The following is a 25,454-nucleotide window of genomic DNA, read 5'->3' as shown; positions in this document are numbered from 1 at the left end:
AAGATGATACTTTTACTTGAGATTTGAAAAAATACAAAAAAAATACAATAAATTACAGTCAAACATGTATCAAGCGACCATGCAAGGGAAACACTCAAAACAGTCGCTTAAGAAAAACTGTCTCTTAAGAAAAAGCATGATAAAAAAAAATCAAAATTTATACATGACATCTTTCTTTTCCGGTGGAAATGCTTTTCAACTTGATTTATACATTATAATACATTGTTATCCTTAGATTACTATAGTCTGATGTGTTAACCACTCGGCCATGTCGCCACTCTGAACTATTACGGTTAATTAACCAGATCAACCGGTTAATTAACCAGATCAACTGGACACTTACTGGTTAAATGGTTCTGCACAGGAATCAGATGAAGTTGTTCTGTGGGTGATATAACAGATGAACACATCAATGAAGATTTCCCCTCATTACCAGCATAGGTTATCTGAAGAAACAAAAAAATATACAAAATTTATATAGTAATAAATTATGTGTTAAACAGGTACTTTCCTCACGGTTTTTGTCATGACTAAAAATTTTTTTTTTCAATATATAGGTCTGAACCCAATAGGGAGTGTGCAAAGCTTTAAATCATTTGCTTGCTCAGTTGTTTCGAAGAAAAAAATATTTTAATTCTGAAAAATGACCCAAATATGTAAAGCATTTAAACACTTTAAGCAATTAAAACTCAAATGGCACAAAAATAAGATTTTCAATTAAATTACAAGTTATATATTTTCCATTTTAAGTACAGCAAGTAGATTTTAGATATTCAAATTCTAAGTGCTTAGGCTTTTAGGCCTCAATGGAGTTCTTTTTATATACATGTATCAATAAATATATAGAGGATATTGAATGAGTGTAGAATTAATACTAAATTTATTGAACCAGTTGAATAAAATCATATTATGCGAGGTATGGATCCTGATCAGACTGAGAGGATGCGCAGGCTGGTCTGGATCCATGCTGGTCGCAAACGCACTATGTTGGTTTTGTTGTGACGCGGCTCATTTCTACATACCCAACAAACTTGCTGCTTCTTATGGTCAAACGCAAGAGTTGTCACCCTTTGTCCAACCCTTACAAAAGGAGATAACAAGTTCTTTCCCAGTATCGTCAGTTGCCGTACATCCCATTGGTTTGATACCAGTATAGTTGGGTTTACTGCTCTGTCTGGCTCTAAAATGAGATTAAATCATAATATTGCATGTGTATACAGTAAAGATTACACTCATGTATATGTATAATATGACAGACTGGGTCCCAAAAATTTGAATGTTTATCCTTCGTTGCTTCCCTTATTCCAGACGGAAAGAGTACCAGTCCTGTAAGGGCAGTATACGTCAGTATTATAAGATTTGAAAATGATTTAAATCAATGCTAGTCAATAGAAAAGAAAAATATGAAGTTATTCTTTTTTTTTGTTTGAATAACATTTCACTTAGTTTAAACATTGTTCATTTATGTTCCATTGTGAGAAAGGCTTTAAGCTTATATGGCCCACTCTTGTCCGCCTCCTCAGACTAATCAGTACTGATGTCATATGATGAGAGTCATGAACCTAGTATGGCTTGAATCCATGTTCCCTGTGTTTAGAGGCAGACACTCTTGTGCCAGACAGAAGACAGCACATCATACACCAAGGGTCATTTCATCACAGTTAGAACTTTCTAGTACTGTACTTTAACCCATACCTGTCACTAAAGATCTTAAAATGAACTTGTCCATCTTTCAATCTGGACAAAACCATTCATCACTTTTAGGGAAAATTTGAGAATATGTAATGAATGAATAGCAGATAGTTTGGACCATAATGATCTTGGTCTGCACTCAATCACTTGGGTAGATCCAGTCAATGCTAGCTTGGTAACAGTTAAGATTCCCTTCCACAGGGACTGTATAAATAGTAAAACATGTGGTTTTATACATTAATGGATCCAAGTTTGATTGTATGTTTGATTGGATTTTTACATCACACCAACACAGTAAAGGTCATACTGCAATGTTCTAGCTTAACTGATGGAAGAAGACCTCCGGAGCCCTTCTGTGCATTATTTCAGGCACTAACAGGCACCTGAGTAGAACCACCGATCCAGTAATCTTTAAGATGTCATTTTCCTAAAGAGATTGCTTGACTTGTTAAAAATATGCTTTTCATTTGCGACAATAAAGTGGAAAACTCACTATTCACAGCTGTACATGTTGAACCATCCTCTATTTCATACCCGCTCACACAACCACACGTATAACTTCCGTTAGAATTGATGCATTGACTTGGTTGGTCACAAAATTGTTCATATTCACACTCATTCAGATCTGAAAGTTGACACAAAAATTTAACAAGAAAATTCAAGGAAATATATTGCCATATAAATCTTCTAAAATAAAATTTTGAATCATAAATTTAAGCTGGACACACCGTTTTTTTTTCTAGGTTGCCAGTTCTAATACAGAAAAAGTCTCGTTACCATTTAAGATGCATAACTATGTCTTAACAAAAAAATTTTTTTGTCATATAAATTTGAAATCTGAAGGTTATTACCCTGAATCAAGCTTTGACTTATAATTGAAACATGCTACTTAAATTTGTAGTCACTACAAACCTGTACAATTTTGAAGTGTTGTGTTCCAATAAAACCCGTCGTCACAGTAACATTTGGCCCCTTCAACCGGCACCTCCGCACACTTCTCACACTCTTCATTTTGACCTATGATAATACAAAAATAAATCACAAAGAATATGCTAAGTCAATACTGCCAGCCCAAATAGTTCATAAAGGAATACATACAGGTCCTGAGTTCAAGTCTTGGCCCCATGTTTGCAAAGAAAATATGAGCCGCGTCATGACAATACCAACGTAGTGCATTTGCGACTAGCATGGATCCAGACCAGCCTGCGCATCCGCGCAGTCTGATCAGGATCCATGTGTGCGCTATCAGTTTCTCTACTTGTTACAGGGTTTGTAAGCGAACAGCATGGCACGGATGCGCAGGCTGGTCTGGATCCATGGTGGTCGCAAACTCATTATGTTGGTTTTGTCATGACGTGGCTCAATTATCCGCATTAGGATCAAATGATCCTGACCCTAAGGTTTTAAAGAAATCCTCCAAGCTCTAACTCACTTCTCAGGTATTTGATTCGTTAGGAACTATCACAAAATGTACACTGACCAATGAAGATTTGAGACCGAACTCAGAAATAAGTTTTATAACCTCAAGGCCTGATTTTATTTTAATTGCCTAATGAAACTAACATTGACCATATTAGGCTAATATAATAATGGTATATAAACATGCTGATTTGCAAAAAACAAACATATTTTTTGTATTCCAAGGTAAAGGGGCAAGTTTACATAGGTAAACAAATATATTTGTTTATGATTAAAACATTAACATAAAATAATAACATGTTTTTTGTTTTTATATGCATAATGATACGTGGAAGTAAGTCACGGGTATTGAATGTTTATTCTTAATCAACCGTGCGGCAATATATTTGTATAGAGGTATTCACTAAAGGTACAGACTCATGATGTGCCATAATATTTTCTTTAATATTAGACCGTTATCAAACAATAAATAATTTGACTATTTCAAGAACTGCAATGTGTGAAAATAAAGTCAACGACCTTAACCACTATGCCGCGGACATGAACAGTGGCTTTATATTGTTGCTTGTTATTCAAAACAATCTCACCAGCCAGCATAGCTCAGTTGGTAAAAGCGAGAACTTGTAATCTTGACAAGATGGGTTTGATTCCCGGGCTGGCGAACTTCAATAACTGATCAGTCTTTCCTATGAGACTTTAAATTGAGGTCCTGTGTATGAGTGCTTAAACACTTGACACGCTAAAGAACCAGAAGAAGCTTCTGGAACTGGGACATTTTTCTGTAATCCTCAAAAAATTTTAAATGACCAATACTGTCCTGGAGGACTCGCCCATATGGGCAACAGGTGGTGAGTATAAAAAAACTCAAATACACCCACAAAAACTATCTCTGTGTTGCATTATGAATTGACATATATCACAATAAATCATGTTTGTCAGTTTTTAAATATCATTATCCAGGGTTGACTGGTATCACAAAACATCGTAATACACAAATGATTGTTGTTGATATACCCATACTACTATAACTTACATTTATCATTAGAACAGCCAAACTCATCCTCCCCAGTACAAGAATAACTTACATTTATCATTAGAACAGCCAAACTCATCCTCCCCAATACAAAAATTACTTACATTTATCATTAGAACAGCCAAACTCATCCTCCCCAATACAAAAATTACTTACATTTATCATTAGAGCAGCCAAACTCATCCTCCCCAATACAAAAATTACTTACATTTATCATTAGAACAGCCAAACTCATCCTCCCCTGAATCACAGTCATATATATTATCACAGGCTTTGCTCAATGGAATGCATTTATGAGATCCACCGCATTGTAGTTGATTTGGTGTACATGGAATTAAATTTTTAACATGGGGACCTGTAATATAAAGATTGTCTTCGTTAAAGCTATTTTAACTATGCATTATTTTCTTTGTCTATTTGAAAATAATAATCAACTGTCATAAAAAATTTCTTTACCATCTTGACCTGCAGATTATAAAAATCAGACTTACCAAGAACCAATGCCTTTCTAGTATTCTTTGAATCTTTAATTGGAATTTTAAAATAGATATTTATACAGTATGTTATACAAAAAACTATGGTTGTATATATCATATGTAATAAAGGTAAACTTATTCATAAACTTATGCAACAAGTCTTAAAACTTCATTTGTTTTTCTACACAAGCTTATTATTTTTACATTGAATTTAAAATTCTATAAATTAATACTGATAGCAACAAAAGTATGTACATGTATATGTAGGTCTTAAAACAAAAATATAGAAATTCACCATTTTTTGTCACTAAAAATTTTACACTCAATTTATTTTTATCTATTTTTCTTTTTAATTTAACAATTAACAAAATTGTAATATTTATTTGACGTTATTACAGGGGGTAATAATCATGATATTACATACTGTGCTTGGTGCTTAATTGGGCAGATTATGCTCTTTGGAAAGATTATGATTATACATATAGGATGCAGAGTAATGAGGTATTGTGATAGTGCAGCTTAAATCATCAAAGTTGCTTCCCTTTGATAAAATATTGCCATTTGCATTTTTATTTTTTTTTAAAATTTCATATTATTAGCAAGTGATATGTCCTATTGATGTGTTGCATCCTGAATGTTTTACACAATTGTAATTAAAGCTTAACCCAAGTTTTTTTGTTATTGTTTTTTTTCAGTCACTTCCTCCATGATAATTACTGCATCATTTTTACTTAAAATATCATTCGAGAACTTAAATATTTGGCCAAATAACAAAAACTGTATGTATGGAAATACTTCAGTCAAAATGTATTTTTAGCATCATTTTTACTTAAAATATTGTTTAAAAACTTTAAAAGTTGTCCAAATACAAAACAATACACATAAACAATGTGTAGAAATACGTCAGTCAAAATATAACATTTTCAATTCTATGACTTTTAAATTCCTTTGTCTTTGAGCCAATTACTATCATTTGAATATATTTAGATATCATAATAACCTTACAGTGCAGTCAAAATAGATTTCTTTTGCCATAATATCCATAGGCAAATACCATAAATAAAGTATTTCAAAGGGAAGAAATGATCTATTTCTGTGTCACACCACTTTTATCATGCTTTAAAATGCCGTGACATTGACTTTTTGTAAGTTTAATTACTTTTGATCTTTTAACATCCTTTTTCTAAATATTGCATCATGGACCTAAGGACTGTGCTAGGAAATGGAATAATTGTATAATATTGTGTTTCTCAAGGGAAAAAGTTGTTGTCAATATCAATATAAAATACCCTTACATTTCTTCATAACTGTAATTCATGCCAAATATGGAAATATCAAAAAGCATTAGTGACACTTAAGAAAACCGTGAGAAATATCAAATAGCTTAACAAGACTATAACATTAGCATCCCCTTATCAATTTTATCATTGACTATGTTAAACAATACCTATAACATACATATCTGATGCTATAACATAAATGCTGATATATATATCATACTATATATAAACCTATAGTTTGTATTCTTTATATCAATTAAAAATAATTTAGATGCTTCTAATGTTGGTGAGTTAAAATAAAGTAATGTTAGAAAATGATGATGATGATGACACGGATGATGATAATGATGGTGAAGTGATGATAATGATGATGACCTGATGATGATGATGATGATGATGACCTGATGATGATAATGATGATGGTGATGACAATGAAGATTTAAACTTGATCATCATAATGATAAATATGGTGAAAATGATTCTAGTGATGATGATAATGATCGAGTCTAGTATAATGATATGATATGAATGGTGATGACAATGAATGATTAAACTTGAACTCATGATCAGTGATCAAATATGATGATAATGATTCTAGTGATAATGATAATGATGATGATGATGGTGATGACGATGATGATGATGATGATGAGTCTAGTATGATGATGATGATGATGATGATGATGAGTCTAGTATGAGGATGATGATGACGATGATGATGATGATGATGATGATGATGATGATGAGTCTAGTATGATGATGATGATGACGATGATGATGATGATGATGATGATGACGATGATGATGAGTCTAGTATGATGATGATGATGATGATGATGAGTCTAGTATGATGATGATGATGCTGCTGCTGATGTTGTTATTGATTATGATGATGATGATGAAGACTGATGAGAGTGAAAATGACTACATATGGTAGTAACTGAGACTGTGTGATGATGATGATTATAATATTTGTGACAATGCTGTATGCAATGCTGCAGAGAGCACTTTTATAATGGTGATTGTGGTGGAAGGGATTATAATGGCAAAATTGCATCTCAATGAAAACAAATTAAAATTCAACTGAATTCAATTTAACCAGTAAACTACTGAATTTCTCAAATGGACTTGTCCAATTTTTATCCAATGTCCCGATTTTGATACTGTCCATTTAGTAGTTAAGGAAGTAAAACTTAGGAAGTAATATTAGGAAGTCAGACAGGCTCTGTGAGTAAGCACTGGTGTATAGGCTGGCCTGGCTCTACACTGACATGCATGGCTTTCACAGTGTTTTGGTTCCAGCCAAACGTTAAAGTAATGTTAACAGTCATCTTTTAAGCTACACTTAGTTAAATAAAGCATGCATTTAAGTGCTGTGGGATTTGAAGAAGAAAAAGACTTGTGTTATATTTGTTCGATTTGTTTGATGCATGACAAATATTCAGACATAAAATATCATGTTAAACAGGTAAAGTTACTGTAAAATCATTATTATTCATGGGGTACTAATTTTTGTGGATTTCATGGGTAAGTCAACCCACGAATTTCATATCTTACAAATTTCATATCATTTGCTATAAAATCATTACATTATTTGCATTTCTGTTGGGAAAAAAAGACAATCCACAAATTTAAGAAGCCACAAAATGTCTTTTGTAAAAAAAACCCACAAAACTTTACACCCACGAAAACAAATGAATTTACAGTATTATACATTCATCATAGCATCAATCAATTATGCTATATTAACTCTTTAAATGAAAATCAAATAACCTTTCATACAATGTTATGAAAATATTAAAGGAACTCCACTGAGGTCCAAAAGCCCAAAACATAAAAATTCTAATTTCTTACCAAGATCAGTTTGGGCACTTAAAACAGATAAATGTGTAAGAAATATACTCAGAAATATGATGAAAATCATATATTTTTTGTGCTATTCTTTAAGTCAGATTTGAGTGAAAATTGTTGCAACGCTTTTTCATTTTTGGTCATTTTTCACAATTTGAATAATTATTATGGAAAAACAGAGTGAGTGAACAATATGAAATTTGCACATTAGTCACTGGTCTAGATGGAAATGGAATTTTATGTCAAAAAAATATTTCCAGTCACGTCATGTCAAATCACTTCAGTGGAGTCCCTTTAAGAAAATAAACAGACAATTCAGCATTACAAAAATTATTAATATGTAACTAATTTTACTTTTCATTTACAAATTTATGCAAATGATATCTAGGACAATTTTGAATGATCAGATTTCTCTTCAGTGGGCAAGAAGGTCATAAATACCCTAATAGGCTCATCAGAATGAAGGTGCTTGAGAAGCATTCCAACAATGAACATTCAACAATAATGGTACACATGAAAATAATCAAAGATTTTTCTTTATTTCATCAATAAGAGGTCATCTAAAACTGTGACCTTTCAGTGCCCTTGAGCTTTTACCATCTTGAAAGTGGATCTGAGATTGTGATTTTTAAAAATTCATCTCATTACTTAGGGTAATTGTTTTAATAAATAAAATCTTGAATGGTGAATATCTAAAGATGTAACCTACACACTTGGTTTGTTGATGACCAATTTTTTGAGAGACAGATAAAAAAAAATTCTTTTTTAATTCTAGTAATCCCTTTACGAGTACAAGGCCATTCATTAGAAAGAAAATAAAGTTGAATGAAGAAAATCCTAGAGTAAAATATACCAAAGTTAGATAATAATCCAGACACATGTTCATGTTACAAAGTCATTCAAAGCATTATGTATTTGTAACCCATTTCCAGTATCTTTTACAGTTAATTAAACAAGAGAGCCATGCTGGCCCTAATCGCTCACCGGAGAATATGGTCTGCAGGGAAAAGATTTCATTAAGAGGGTTTTCCATGATCAGCATACTGGAACAACTTGAGAAATTTTTTTGAGAACTTTCGACTGATCATTGTTGCGCAGTTTCATCAAAATCTACCAAGTGGTGTATAATTTAATCACTATTGGTCTAGAAGTATGGGAGATGTTGTTAAAGTAAAAATGGTAATGGATGACGAACAATGGGGTATCACAACAGCTTGCCTTAAGCACTTTGTGCTCATGACAAGAGCAGAAAAAAAGCAATGAATTAAGTCAGGCAGTATGAAATGTCCACTCTTACAATGTTAAACGATCATGTGTCAAAAATGCACGAGAAAAACACAGAGACAAGACGTGCTTCGTATCTAACCTTTTCGTTCTATTCCCATTTTTAAACCTTTAAAAAAATAAAGTAAATTGTGAATAATTGTATATATACATTGCTGTGAATAATTACACATTGCTTTCATTAAAGATATTCAAGCAATACTTAAGTTATATATGAAAGCACATACAAAACAGCAAAAGAATAAAATCATTTACTCAAGAGAATAAACACAAAATTATTATTACTAAAGCCTAAACTCAGTAACAAACTGTTAAAATATAAATATGATTAATACAAACTGATATATAAAAATCTCAATTCTTCTCTATACTTTATAAAACTACAATATCAGTTTTACTTCTTTTATACCAAGGTCTTGATACTGAAGTCTTAGTGAATTAATAGCACTGCAACATTGTGATATGACCAATTATTAGTTAGCAGTAACAAAAATTCTGTAGAACGAAATTTTGATGTACGTGAAACTGGCCCAATCTCTGGAAATCATTCTGTAAAACTTTACAAAAATACTGCACCTTGCTCAACCTTGAAACATCTTGCTAGCAAAGTTAAATATCTCAAAAAAAAGCAGGTACAATTTAAATCTAAATTTAAACCCACATAAATATGAGATAGAGAGTAGTTTCCCTTTCAGCTTAAGTGCCCCAGTCAGCTTTTCTATCATAAATAAAACTAGTAAGTTGCAACCACAGCCTCCCAACTACTCCCAGCCCCACTCCCAGCCCTTGTGAAGAGCTATTGAATTTTCTTAAATCCCTGGATGTGAAGACAGTCATATGATATAAAATCTGATCTTAATTATTCCCCCAGCCCCACACTACAGTAAATTTGACATTGTCCCAAGGCTGAGACAATGTATTCACCATGCCATACAGGGGGTAACAGCTCATTTCATACCTTCCCCCACAACAATCTCTAAATTACCACTGGGGCTTTGGGGTGTTGGAGTTACAAATGACTAGCTGACTAGTTCATTAAGTAGAAGGGATGTATCAGTATTCCTTTTCTACTTACAATTAGGCCTCGCCTCATCAGAACCATCGTCACAATCAAGGTCCCCGTCACACATCCAGTTCTTTGGAATGCAAAGAGTAGCGTCATCTCCACACTGGAATTGTGCGTCTTTCATACAGAAATCAGCTGAAAATATTTGATAATAAAGAAATCAGCAATATAATATCTCAAACAGTTCTTTATATAAATGATACATCAAATTAATATGAGGTCAAATTATAAGCAGAAATCAAGACCACTGCACAGTAGTCATACATTCAAAGATGATCATCTGAGTCATTATGCCGATTCAAACACTACTAAGTACAGTAAGAATTCTTTCATGTGAGGAAGCTATCCAGGCAGATAACCGAAGGCCAGAGGTACTAAAAGGCCAGATGTTCTACTAAAAGGTTAAAGGTGACCTCTTGTAACTGAAAAAAATACACAAAGGTGTATCTGAAGTATTTCTCAACCAGTGAAGTTACCTTAATTATTATCTTAAAAATGATGCCATGACTTAAAGACTCAACAAAATCTATAAATAATTGCCTATTACACCACAAGTATAGACCAACATTCCCTAACACCAGATTCCTCAACACTAAGCATTTGATAGATTTTGACCTTTAAATTTTGCCAAATCTGTTGTTTTCACCCTTTTTTTAGATGGTTTTCACATTGCACAAACAAAGAAGAGTTCATAATGGCGACTTTCCAGCTTTTCTGGTGGAGGAAGACCTCTGGTGCCTCAACATGCATTATTTCAGGCCCAAGCAGGCACCAAAGTAGAACCACTAACATTCTGTAAGCTAGCTGGATAGCTTCCTAACATGAAAGAATCCATAGTCTTTGATGGGATTCAAACCTACAGCAATGACGGGCAAGTGGTTAGAAGCCAAAGACCTTATTATAACCACTCAGCCACAAATGACCCTCTTGCCAAATCTAATTATCATATAGCATTGAGATTCATTTCACATTTAATGGACTTCAGCTAATTTTTAAATTGGTCTCAATTTTTATTATACTTTTGCTCATTTTAATTTATATCATTTTAATTTCATCAATTTTCAGACGAAATACCACTTGTAAATGTTATATCAAATAGCACTTGACCTTTTATTAACAGTACCTCATTTATCATTTATCTGATCATCTAATTATATATGCAAATCATGGGGTATATCTCAAAGTAATACATGACCCTAAATATATTTTTAGAGGTCATTGACCTAGAGTACTACTTTTTTTCTCTCTCCTTGTGACAGGTCAGATGAAGAGAGGCATACAATTAATTCAGATGTAACAAAAACTATCAATTAACCTCAGACATATATATTTATCTTGACAATATCCTTTACAAGATCTTGTTTCGTAATTGATTAATACTATATTATATATCTTGTCTACTAGCCTCTTATTAGATATTATCATCAATGATGTACGGCTTTATAGAATGTTTGGCTAATATCATATCTATTTTGTTTGTTTCAATTCTTATACCACAGATTTTAACACAGTTTTTGGTCATGCCAGTGGACTTCAACCAAACAGGCTTTCTTGAATAAACTGTAACCAGTAATTGACAAATTCTCCGCAAGTGACCGACTACTAATCACACTTGATTTTTGAATCAGCAGTGACAGATATATAACAACTATAAGACTGTATGTCTAAGATTGATTTTCAAAGAGCCGACATCAATTGTCACATAGAAATTCTGCCTAACCCAAGGATTGAACCTGAGCAACCCTCTGATACTAAATTTGATGCTTCAAACCCTATTGAGCTATGTGGAAGGACTTGTGGATCATAGATTTGTTGTTTAAATGACATATTTTGCCTTTCCCGAGGATTGAACCAGTGGCCCTTTGATTCTAATTCTAATGTTTTAAACCCTATTGAGCTGTGGAAGATTTTGGGCATCATAGATTTGTTGGTTAAATGAGAAATTTGTTATAGACTGGGTTATATGTATAACCACTTACAATTTCTGTTATGGCATTGAGCTGTGGAAGGTTTTGGGCATCAAAGACTTGTTGTTTCAATATGAAATTTGTAATAGACTGAGTTATTATGTTTAACTACTTACCATTTCTGTTATGGCATGGCATGCCTTCTCCCGTCCCTTCATCTTCACCTTCGGGACAGTCCAGATCCTGGTCACACAACCACGACTCGTGTATACAAACTAATTTACGCCCAGGCTGTTTGGTACTTGGACATGCATAATTAAAGTCATATTTTATTGGACATTTGTAACGATCATCTACTTGTTCAGGTGCAATGATTATATCTGCAGAATAGAAAAAATAATAGGGATTAGAGCCGTCAAAATTCGGTGCAAAGCATTTTGACAATAATATATCAATATAGGATTAAACGGATTTATCACACCCATAAAAACGTAATTGCGTAACTATGAATATATTTTGATGTAAAAAAATGATGTTATACAGCATAGTGTATAAAGTCGCAGTAAAGCTTCAGTCTCACTTACATCCCGGCAGAGCCCCGGCAGAGCCCCGGTAGACGTCCGGGGTGATCCGGGAACGACCGGGGTACGACCGGGAACAACCGGGGTACATCCGTAACTCTGCCGGCAACGTCCTGGATGATCCGGGATGATCCGGGAACATCCGGCATTCGACCCCGGATGGAATAAAATATTTAATATCACCGGGGTGGTCCGGGATGATCCGGGAAGGTATAGCTTTGCCGGCATCATCCTTAGCTCTGCCGGGAATGACCGGGGTGATACCGGGAAAGCACCGTAGCTCTGCCGGCACAAACCGGGGATGATCCGGGGTATGATATAGCCGGTACAGCTACGGTAGAGCTACGGTAGAGCCCGGTATATGCCGGCAGAGCCCGGTAACTACAGGCAGAGCCCCGGAGGATAAAGGTAGAGCTACGGTTGATCCCGGTAGAGCCCCGGTAGAGGCCCCGGCAAAAACCCGGTATCATTTAATAAAAAAAAAATAAGGACAATTTGTGATGATTGAACTTGTTTGTATTAAAAGCCTTCCCATTTCCCTTCTATCCAGTATGGCATAAGGATTTTTCAGAAAATCATCATGAATTACTATTCTGGAACAATAGATATTATATTAAATAAAAATTATGTATCAAAGTTATCATTTTCGGGCGTTTTCAATCCACCGGGGTTCTACCGGGGCTCTGCCTGGATCGTCCTGGGCTCTGCCGGGGCTCTGCCTGGGTCAACCGGGGCTCTTCCGGCGTCATCCGGGAACGACCGGGGAAGCACCGGCATGAACCGTAGCTTCACCTGGGCTCTGCCTGGATGATCCGGAGCGCATCCTGGGTGGTTAGTAGGGAACTACCGTAGTGCTGCCGGGGTAAGTGTGACCGCAACAATAATTTCATCCCGGATCATCCCGGTAACTTACCGGGATGGTCCTGGGCTCTGCCGGGAGTAAGTGAGACCGAGGCTTAAACGAAAACATTTCACTATATGCTCGCATCAATCAAAAAAGTAATTCTTTTTTACTGTAAATAGCTCTAATTTTGGATATGTGATAAATATATGTTTGGGACAGTGCTTTGGGCACCGGCTTTTTGTAATATATTTTGGGTGAATTTTCATAATTTCTAGACACTTAATTAATTTGCCAAAATTATCTCTTTTTTTTCAAATGTGTATCAATTATTGATTGACAGAAAAATATTGACAAAACATCCATATTGTTTCTATCGATGGCAGTTCTACAAGGTATTAATTTGATAGCAGCTATAATTCTATTGGTACCAAAGGTTAATACATATACACTAAAATTGTCACAAAAACTGATACAAATAATCTTACTCAAATACATTCTAAAATATAACATACTGTGCAGTCAAGTGTTCTAAGACATTGTTAAAGAGGTTGACAACACTCATATTTATGATTCTTAAAGTTTTTCACTTTCTTGAACAAATGAAAACTAACATTCCACTTTTTTCTCATTTCAAAAATTTTGACAAAAAATTAACATTTATGTACACATAATGACATGAAAATGTACGTCAACTAAGTTTAGAACTTTCAATTTTCCATATAAAAAGTAATATCAAGGGAGGTCACTCTTCGGGTCTTGGGCGATCTAACTGAACAAGGGAAAGAACTCTTACAAGAAGATACTGCACTTTTATCAATTATCATTCATCAGCAATGCTCTTGGTGGTTTATTAGCTGCCAAGTTCATTTCATTTTTTTTCCTTCACAACTTTGTTAACAGGTGCTTCTATCAAAGGATAAAGGTGCGTTCAACATTCAAGTAATTGTCAATGAAATGTTACTACAACAATTTGTTCACATTTTTTTGGAAAGTTAATGCCTAAAAATAACTTGTAATGTGTTTACCAGATATAAATCAAAATGATATATTATTATAAACAATTTGTTTTCAATATAATACCTTGTACATCAATTTTTCATTAAATTTAAATTCTTTTAAAAAATAATACCATAAATAGATATTGTACGCGTAAATAAAAATAAAATTCTTTTCAAAAACAGTACAGTAACGTACATTATTATTTTTTATTTTTTTCAAAAACAGTTTCTTATATATCAATTGTATATCAAGATTAAATTCTTAAAGTTGTAGAAATATCTACCTCATTTAACTTGAACAATTCACATTTTTGTTTCTAAATTTATTAAATACACTTATATTAATTTGAATTTCATTCAGTTTGGAAGATGTAAAACAACATGATATAATATCCCAAATGATGCTTTATATTATACAGTATACTTATAAATGAAAAATTGAAAAATATTGATGAAATAAAAAGAATATTTTCATTTTCCATATTTTCACTGGAAAAAATTATTTTTCACTGCAATTTCATAAATTGGTTTTCTGCTTTCTTTTTTTTTTTGGCAAATATTTCTATTGTTTTAAGTGTGATGCAATATCATTTAGAATTTACAAATGTACACCTAGTCAAATTCTACAGATTAAAACCTAAAAACAACTTTTTGCTTTCTTTATGAATGATTATTAATTTTGTTGTTATATTAAATTTGGTGGGATGGATATATATGAGCCGTGCCATGACAAAACCAACGTAATGCGTTTGTGACCAGCATGGATCAAGACCAGCCTGGGCATCCGCCCAGTCTGATCAGGATCCATGCTGTTCCCTTACAGACCCTATAACAAGTAAAGAAACTCAGATAGCAAACAGCATGGATCCTGATCAGACTGCGCAGATGCGCAGGCTGGTCTGAATCCATGCTGGTCGCAAACCCATTATGTTGGTTTTGTCATGACGCGGCTCAATTATACAGAAAACATGTCAATAACAACGCTATAAAACATCACATTCATCTTTTTAGCCAAAAACATTTCAGAAACGCACCTCAATAAAACTAATGTATCGACACATTTTAATACCTCTATTACTTCTAAGCTCCTAAATATTAGACAAGTTTTCTTGAAAAACAACCTTAAAACAGTCTCAAAGTAAACAGTTTAATTTCATTTATGTAAAATAACCAATAAACAAAATGTCAACGTTGAATGCCTATTTACAGATAAAACATCAATTTTAAAAGCTTTAACAGCAAATATACAACTGATGTGTGTAATCTTACAGCCAAACCAATAAAACCCCTGCCTGTTTTATTGCCTTAAAAACACACATTTCTCTTAATTTACAGAAACAGTACTTAATTTAGCATAAGTTTTCTCCATTAAAGACACAAGCTTTTAGTGCAAATGACATCCACCCTTGTAGACAGGTACTCTGAATACTTCATTGTCTAGTATATTCATACATTGTATTGCAGATGTAAAAAAGATGCTTTGGAATGATAAGGGAGCTGTTATCACATAATAGTTTTATCAAATTAGGACTGTAAACAAAAGAGCGCCTTATTGTGCACAAAATAAAATCTTATACAACTTTAAATAATTATGTGATATAAAGTCTTTTCACCAAAATTCATCAAACTTCCGGTACAGTTGATCATTAAGTGACCTATCCGCAACTGATGATTACCGGTCTACCAGTGTGAAACATGACTATCCTTTATCATTATATTTACTGTATTTCATAAAACTTAATTTAACACCGAATTATACACTGAAAGAGGGGGCAATGCAATCATAAAACAATAGAATGTAGATTGGAAATCAATACCCAGCAACTCTCTGTAAAAAGTCTGCCCTTTTGTCTTGAATAACACAACATATTGTCTTGTAAATAATTGGAAATTATCTGGAGGTATCAAATTATACTCTATTAATTGAATTTACATATATCATTCAGCTTTCCATACATGTACTGTACAAGAGTACCGCATATGATGTCAGTACGGGTCTGTTAAAAATTTTAAGTTAAAAAGGGCCATAACTCCAAAACTATATTGCTTTCAGAATTATGAACAAAGTGTCAAAATATATACAGAAATAACCCATAATTCCTTCTTTACAGACTAGTCAGGATTGAAATGTGATAAAATAATGAATTTCGAGTCATATGCTATAAATAACAAGAGCACCATATGTGGTGTTAACGCACGTCTGTTAGGGGCAACAACTATCAACAACAAATTTTGAAAAAAAATCTATTTCAAAAAGAGGCATTATTCCAAAATTATAGCTTTCAGAATTATGGTTGTTGTACAGTTAAAACATATAACATACTTTTGTATCAAATGAACAATATAAACAGTGTCAGTATTTGCCAGAGAAAAATAATTTGTCTATAACATAAGCTGCTTATGGTATTTCCTAAGCTCACGTTACTGAAAGTTGATCATTAATTCTATGTGATTTAAAACTAAACAATGCATATAAACAATTTTCAAGCGCATTAAAATGACAATAACCGGGGAAAGGCTGGGATTACGAAGAAGCAATTTCTTCATCAAATCAAAATAGTCTCTTTAAATGGATTTGTATTATTTGCAGGAACAATTTACTTCTTGTTTTATTTGTTTCAGTCAGGGAATTATAAAAACAGGCTACAGAAAGTTTGTAACTTTGGCATTAAATATCTATTTGGTCAGGTTTCAATTAATTGACAAAATAATACTACATTGAAATCATTTCACAGTTAGCTCATTATAGAAGATTTTGCTTTTAAATATATAGAAAGGCACAGTATGCTTCAGAATTTTGAATGAAGGCCTATACACTTTTTTATTCAAGGGCCATAACTCAGCCAAAAATCATTCAACCAGAAAACCTGTTAAATATGCTCAAGTACTAGAAGAATAACTGATGGTTCCTGTAATGCTTGGATGAAATTGGACCAGTAGTTTTTGAAGGAGGAACAGAAGGACCGACATTGAGGAGAAGTCCGACGGATGAACAGACTGACGGACAGACAATGGAGAAGTGATCCCTTTAACTTGTCCCTACTCTGTAGCACAGACGGATGAACAGACTGACGAACAGACAACGGAGAAGTGATTCATATAACCCGCCCCTACTCTGTATCACACTAAGGCAACGCAAAAAATGCTAAAACTACAAAAATTGTACAAAAGACCATGAAAACCAATCCTTCAAAAAATAATTCTTCTGGATTTATATCTCCTATCCTATTTTGTAAATTAACTTTTAGAACTAGTGATGGCATTTGACAGGGTGTCAGCAGCGTGTCATATGGAGTGTTTGATATAACCATATAAAATATTGCATTTCTCTAGTGATGTGAGTGTATTATTTATTCTCATCAAGAATAATGCAAACTTTGCAATTTCCTGTCAAAGCTAGCAAACATGAGGAGATGCTCATGATAGTGTTTTTTATGATTTATTTTGTTTGTTTTTTGCTCCAGTAAAGTGTTTTTTATTCTTGTCACACAATTTTATTGCAATTTTCCTCTTCCAATTTTTATACCTTTTTCTCTGAAAACTCAAAGAACTAAAAATTAAAGGCTGTTAAATAAAGCTCTCTGAGAATTACCATTTTTACCGCTTAAATCTTAGCCTGCTGGCAGCATCAGATTCTACCCACGGGACCTGAGTGCAGACCAAGATCTGAGCCCCAGCATCCGTGTGGTCCTATCATAGTCTGCATTTACAGTTCCCTAATTCAGTCAGAATATTTTTTTGAAATTTTCCCAAATTGGGATCCATGGTTTTGTCTGTTTTGAAAGAAGTAAACAAGTATAATGCTTTAAATTCACAATTTCAATGAAATAAACTCTGATGACTTAAGCCCTTCATAGAGAGTGAAAAAAAAAATCTAAAAACATATGTGCCTTTAAAAGCAATTATATAAGTACAGGGTTACAATCTATGGCAAGAAGAAATTCCTCACAAGGATATCATTATAGGCTGGGTCAATGTATAATGTGAGACTTTGCTTTAATTAAACTCTCCCGAGACTTCAAGCTGTGTTGTGATAAACACTTGGAAATTCAGAAATACTGTTGTTTTGTAGGATTTTTTGTTTTTCATGGAAAATGAAAACATTCATTGTATATCTGCAAGCTGTTATTTTGTTATGTAAGAATAAAGGTAAAAGTTATAGTGATCAGTACAGACAAAGATCAAGGTCATCACTAGGAAACATCATGGTCTGTACTGTCTGCTATTCAGTTAGTACAATGACTGTCGAATTTACTCGCCTATATGACGGACCTCTTATAAGACGGGGGTCCATATCTTGACACAAAAAATTAATTATAATTTGAAATTTTTCCTTAGAATTTTAAATGGGTTACGGTCCAGATTAAAAGATGGCTATCTATATATAGTACTTGATAGTGGAAAGAGTTTAAAACCCAAAAAAGACAATAAGATAAGTTTGACATCCCTTAGTCAAGAAAACCTGAAATTGTTCAATACAGAGTCTGAGTGAGTCTGCAATAAAATAACTCAACAATATCAAGAAGTGGAATATGTTTAAATTCAATTATAACCACTGAGGACAAATAATCCAATTAAATATTCAGTATTGGACATTTTCCAATTTCAATGACAGTTTAACAATAACGTCTTCAAGTATTGCATTTAAATACGCATTATTTCTCAGAAATGGATATTTCTTTCCTTTTTAGAAAGGGCAAATATGAGTTTTATTACTTTTAAAGAATTATTTAATAGTATGTTAGTTGTTTTTCACCCGAAGAAAGGAGTGCTAAGCGTGAAATTATTTGTCACAAAAGTAGCAAAATGTAAACAAAGAATTTTAACTTCCATACTAAATCACTATAATTGTACAAATTACCAAAAGGCAACTGAAGTAAAAGACAGTTCACATAATAAATTAGTAACTTTCTGGAAACTATAACAGGACATAAAATATAAATTAAATAGATTTTTGAGAAATATGATAAAAGCATTTCTGGGGCTTTAAATGGGCCTCTAATACTCAAAACGAAACCTTTTACCTTTTACAGACTGAGCAGTGCTGATTCACGTCTTTATCCTTCAGACAGAAATTTACATAAATTTTCAAAATGTGAAACATTCTTTTATCTCCTACATTGATCTAAAGGGAGCAAATGCATAATTTATGGAGCCAATATCTTGTAAACTTAATACTTTACAATATATTCCTGCCTTATTTTCAATATTGGAATTTAGAATAGAATGTCTTGGTTATTTTGTTATGTGTGTGCGTTGTTAAAAATGAAAGTCAAACCATCTCAGTTTTCAATTTAACAGATGAGACCAATTGCTTCGCCTTGTATCAGATAAGATTTTAGTAATAATAGAATTATGGTGTGTATCATCATCATAACATTATTAGTGATGAAGATTTTTTGACAGGTTATATGGCCCCTATATAAATGGTTGTGTAAGAAATATAGTGGCTCGGGTTATATTGTAAACAACCATTCATATATGGCCCTATAACCTGTCAGGAATATACAAACTCAGTATACAACAGAAAACTTCCTTTTTTAGAGGAAAATTTGAGATTTCTTCATGAATTGTATATTAACATAACAATAACCAAATAATAAGCAATGTTACAAACATGCAGTATTATATAATACATAGTATCTGCGTTTTCATATTTATCTGAGCAAGGGTCATAGGATCATATTTTAATCTATACAAGCTGAAAATACAACCGGTTTTTACAGAATTTCAACCGATGATTATACTGGATGGCAAATCTGTTGATAATGAAAACCTTGCAGTATATATATCAGACTGCAATATACAAAATAAGGATTTAGATATAAACACATTAAAGAACAAAATTTCTGTATAAAAGACTTTAAAGAAATTGGTCAAGAATCACTTCAAACAATATCCTTAAAAGAAGTTCTCAAAGAATTCCTTTAATCTCAACCTTTTTATGACAATTCTTTCAGCCATTCTTTTATTGCTGTGTCGAGATTGAGAGAAAAAATAACTTGGCACACGGCTCCGAAATGATTTCTTTTTTATTGGTGTGGCATTTGCTATTGTTAAATCTTAGCAAAGACAAATCAATACATTTAGAAGTTTCTTGACAGTTGGCTGGACAAAGATCAAGTTTGTCATCTTTAATTTAATACCATTAAAACAAATGCCAGAAATGCTATTGCCAAAAATATTGTCCTACACTCCTGGAATACTTAAAATAATGTCAAAGAATAAATATTGGTAGGAAAAAGAAATGATGTAATTAATATTCATAGCATATTTAGACATGTAAATGATTTTTTTCTGATAAAAGATAAGAAAAGCTCAGTTTCTCTTGTCTGAAATCAAATTATGAATCATGAAAATAGACATTTACCTAGTTTTGTTCACCCCCCACCCTCTCTTTTGGCACCAAAAAAATAGCCCCCAATATTCAGATTCAAAAACTTTTTTATACCAATGCAATGTACACTGACATTTTAAAAGTGATCAAAATTAGACAGGGGGAATAGGGGTAGGGGGATGTGGATTTTTTATTATTGTGAGTGGAAATTTGAGAGGGGGGAATAGGGGTAGGGGGATGTGGATTTTTTATTATTGTGAGTGGAAATTAGAGAGGGGGGAATAGGGGTAGGGGTGTGTGTTTTTTTTAATAATGTGAGTGGAAATTAGAGAGGGAATATGGGTAGGGGAAGGGGCATGTGGATTTTTTATTCAAGTGAGAGGCCTTGAAAGTTTTAAGGAACTTGATGCTTGTTTTATGGACAATCTGATCAAATAGAAGTGTCTGTTCACTGTCAGTTCTAAAGAAATTTGCATACAATTCAAATAATGGAATCCTTGTCTTACATTTATTGGATCTTAATAATAGAGCACCCCTGCTTTATGGAATCTGTCAAGTATCAAATAAACAGCATAACACAATTATTTCCCATTTTACATTCAGGACATTTTTAAAGAAGTGTAGTGCTAAGTCTAGGAGTAACATTTAAAGGGACTTGTCTGAATTTTTTTAACTTGACACTCTGAGGACTGGAAATATTTTTTCGAGACTTGAAATATAAAATAGGCATAATGATGACCTAAAGAAGTAATTGCTGTACTTGTGTATAATAAAAAAGTCATGGCGAGGGAGGACTTCAAAGTACTTCAGAACTTCAGCTTTTTATGGCCTGAGCAACACTTTCAGCAACCATCTATTTATAATCAAAGACGAAACAAGAATATCCTCACAACATTAATTGTCCAGCTGACCATTGTCCAGCAAAATGAATTCTTTTAACTATTGTGACCATGTGGTATTGTTGAAATTGTACCAGCACATGCAATCAATACTACTTCAAGTTTCTTGACAAGTCACTGGACAAAGATCATCGTCTGTCATCTCTTATTAAATGACCTAATGAAATGCCAGAGCAGTTTTCCAATACAATGTGTCCTAAATGGAATTCCGATTAACTCGGATAACTGAATCACCATCTTAGATATCCCTATCCCAATCATGATTTCATAAAATTGTATGAAAAAAATATTTGTCACAAAGCTGGCTCAGGCAACAACTTGCATCAAATATAAGTCAAGTCAAATATATAAATTCATAACAATATGTATGTAATTTTTCTTCCTGTATTTCATTTGGTTTATCTGAATTCAGTTGCTTTTTCATTTGCTTTTTACAATTTAAAATCTCGGCACCATGTTAAATATAGTCGTGAATATGAAAGATCCGAGAACAGGGATTTCAGGGACAATCACAGTATACATGCACAAGTAACATATTATGTTAAGCAACAAACTAATATAACTACATGTATAATAATTGCCTGTAAAAAGTGACCAAAAAACAATCAAACTGGCTATAGAATATAAGTCCCACAAACAAACAATAACAATTCCTCAGACAAAATCAATGGGTATTATTTTTAAGACCAGACCAGACGAATGTATGAGCGTCTTCGGTCAAAATCATCAGCTTTGTCTATTTAGGAATATGTTAACACCTTAATATATTGATGTATACAGATATGACAATTATGTAATACATTAAGCATATGTAATTTAAGGATGGTCACTGTATAATGTAATAGTCGTGACTGGAACCTCGTACAGGCAACTCATACCAGATGAGACTACTAATAATTTCATTTTCTGGAGGAATCACAGTGCTACTGAACCATGCAAAGTTGTAATAATTATATAATATTATTTAAAAGTAAAATCAAGATCTCTCTTTTGTTAAAGAGATATGTTGTACCACCACTGTAAACATCATATTATGACTTTTCAGCTTTACTGGCAGAGGAAAAGTTCTCAGGTGCCCCTCCATTATAATTATTTCAGGCATGATCGACAGACAGACAGACAGACAGACAGACAGACAGACAGAAGTAAACCAACTGATGCTCTGTAAGCCTCAACTGGAGTAATTAAACTTCCACACATAAAAGACGCCAAAGTCCCAGGTGGGATTTGCACCCACAGTGGTGCAGGGCAAGTGTTTTGAAATCAACAACCTCAACCATTTGGCCTGACAGACGCCCCAAAAAAGCCAAGTGTTATAAATTAATACAAAATACTAGAACTCCGCGAGTCGGATGTGTCGCCTTGTGAACAATGTAGTTTAGGGGAAATGGCCAGGACAAAAATGAAATATGAAAAATAACAAAGGGCAATAACTAAAAAAATAATATGTGCAGAGCAGCATTTCTGTATACTGCACTTCTTATCAATAAGATCTATCATTCTATAATGTTTCAAGTCCATAGCTTTCATACTTGAGGAGAAATGACCAGGACAAAAATAAAGTAAGAAAATCAACAAAGGGCAATTACTCAAAAATAAGAAATGCAGAGTATCAGTTTTTATGCACTGCACTTCTTTTTAATGAGATCTATCATCCTATGAAGTTTCAAGGCCATAACTTTTATACTTTCGGAGAAATGGCCTGGACAAAAATTAAGTATGAAAATTACCAAAGGGCCATAACTCAAAAATTAAGAAATACAAAGTACCGATTCTTGTGCACTGCACTTCTTAATAATGAGATCTATCATCCTATGAAGTTTCAAGTCCATAGCTTTTATACTTAAGGAGAAATGGCCCGGACAAAATTAAAAAATGAAAATAAACAAAGGGCAATAACTCAAAAAATAAGAAATGCAGAGTACCAGTTCTTGTGCACTGCACTTCTTCTTAATGAGACCTATCATCCTATGAAGTTTCAAGTCCATGGCTTTTATACATTAGGAGAAATGGCCCGGACAAAAATAAAGTATGAAAATTAAAAAGGGCAATAATTTCAAAAAATAAGAAATGCAGAGTACAGTTCTTGTGCACTGCACTTCTTCTTAATGAGACCTATCATCCTATGAAGTTTCAAGTCCATGGCTTTTATACATTAGGAGAAATGGCCCGGACAAAAATAAAGTATGAAAATTAACAAAGGGCAATAACTCAAAAATTAGGAAGTGCAGAGTACTGGTTCTTGTGCACTGCATTTCTTCTTAATGAGATCTATCATCCTATGAAGTTTTCAAGTCTATAGCTTTTTTAGTTGAAGAGAAATAGCCCAGACAAAATTAAAGTATGAAAATTAACAAAGGGCAATAACTCAAAAAATAAGAACTGCAGAGTACCGGTCCTTGTGCACTGCACTTCGGGTTATTGAAAGAAGCATGCATACCAAGTTTGAAGTCAATCAGACTTATAGTGACTGAGTTATGCTCCGGACAAGCTTTAGCGGACGCCGACAACGACAACGACGCCGACACAGACGCCGCCGCCGCCGACACCGCCGACAAAAGTAACCCCTATATGTCACCTTTTCAAGGCGACACAAAAATGAGATTTAGAAATTTTAAAAAAAAGTTTTAAAAAGAGTAAAATTTCATCTGCACAAAGAAATCATGTTTCACCAAGATAAATGATAAAGCTTTTGTGCAACTCAGATAAGTGTCTTCATCTTTGGACAGAAATTTGCATAATATTTCAAATACTGACAACTTTCTATATAATTTAATCAATCTTAATGTTGCACTTGCATACTTATAATGGAGCCAGGCATATTGAAGCTCTTTTCGGTTTGAACTTCCTAATAAAATGAAAATCTAAATTTAACATTGCCATGCTATAGCCAAATGTAGCTGTATGGCAGTTTTATATAAAACACTGAGCATGTTTAACAAGATCTGTGACAATCGATAATACTTAATCAGTGTTAGAGAGACACAATTTGAGTTTTATAAGAGAAACACATCATGTTTTGTGTCAAGTTTTATTTCATTTAATTTAAGGAGACAATTTTATAGCAAAAGTCTCCAGGGTTTGAATTCAAAATCAGAGAACAAATCCTTAGATTTTCAGGTCCCTGATGTTCATGCAACACTTCAAATGTCAAGAAAAATCTAATAAGCTGATAATTTGTCCTGCTTATGAATCACTCAAAATTCTGGTGATATACGATTTTAAGTAAGACAAACTTTTATGCTTTATAATTATGGTATTTTATTATTTTTGTGTGAAATTCATGTTATATTTTAGAATTTTCTAATTTAGAATTTCCATTTCACAAGTTTTAAGATTTTTAAATTCTTAACTTGATTTAATTTTAATACAAAACAGGTGACATGATTCAATTCTTCAATTCTTCAAGATCACCTCCTAATTGTTAAAAAAATGTGCAACTTTTTTATTTGTAACACCTAAAAAACAAATAATAATAAATTAGATAATTTATTCATTTTGGATAATATGAAAAAAAAAACAATACTTTTTCCCCTGACTATATATATACATACTAACTTTTTGTTAACCAGATTTGGGTATTTCATGCCCTGATATAGTCTTGAGGAATCAGGAAATCAGAACCATTGGTTAACATCAATAAAGAAACCATTAAACTTGACCTGGGTTGATTTGTTTGCTCCACTTTATTAATATTGTATAGAACTACCATATATAAAAAATTTTATGTTACAGCTAGGGGAAAAAAAATCTGGATAAAGTTCGGACACTTTGGTTTCATTGATAC

General features: G+C 33.1%; 1 protein-coding gene across 8 annotated transcripts in view; it reads right to left on the bottom strand.

Annotated features, from left to right (window-relative positions):
- The window catches only part of LOC132745464 (prolow-density lipoprotein receptor-related protein 1-like), a 190,797-nt gene that overhangs the window by 114,740 nt on the left and 50,603 nt on the right, over positions 1-25,454 (bottom strand). For 6 of the 8 annotated variants that reach the window (XM_060734397.1, XM_060734401.1, XM_060734402.1 and 3 more), the window contains exons 2-9: positions 12,185-12,388; positions 10,111-10,236; positions 9,118-9,144; positions 4,353-4,499; positions 2,605-2,709; positions 2,186-2,317; positions 1,023-1,180; positions 344-446 (exon numbers count right to left, since the gene is read on the bottom strand). In XM_060734397.1, coding sequence (XP_060590380.1) covers positions 344-446; positions 1,023-1,180; positions 2,186-2,317; positions 2,605-2,709; positions 4,353-4,499; positions 9,118-9,144; positions 10,111-10,236; positions 12,185-12,388 — 1,002 coding nt within the window. Of the gene's footprint in view, positions 1-343; positions 447-1,022; positions 1,181-2,185; positions 2,318-2,604; positions 2,710-4,144; positions 4,175-4,352; positions 4,500-9,117; positions 9,145-10,110; positions 10,237-12,184; positions 12,389-25,454 lie in introns of those variants that run through there. The other 2 variants (XM_060734399.1, XM_060734405.1) reach the window with 2 other exon arrangements.

Source organism: Ruditapes philippinarum, unplaced genomic scaffold (genome assembly GCF_026571515.1).
Source record: "Ruditapes philippinarum isolate M1 unplaced genomic scaffold, ASM2657151v2 ctg228_1_1_1_1, whole genome shotgun sequence".
NCBI classification, from domain to species: domain Eukaryota; kingdom Metazoa; phylum Mollusca; class Bivalvia; order Venerida; family Veneridae; genus Ruditapes; species Ruditapes philippinarum.
This window is presented reverse-complemented; position numbering and strand designations above follow the sequence as displayed.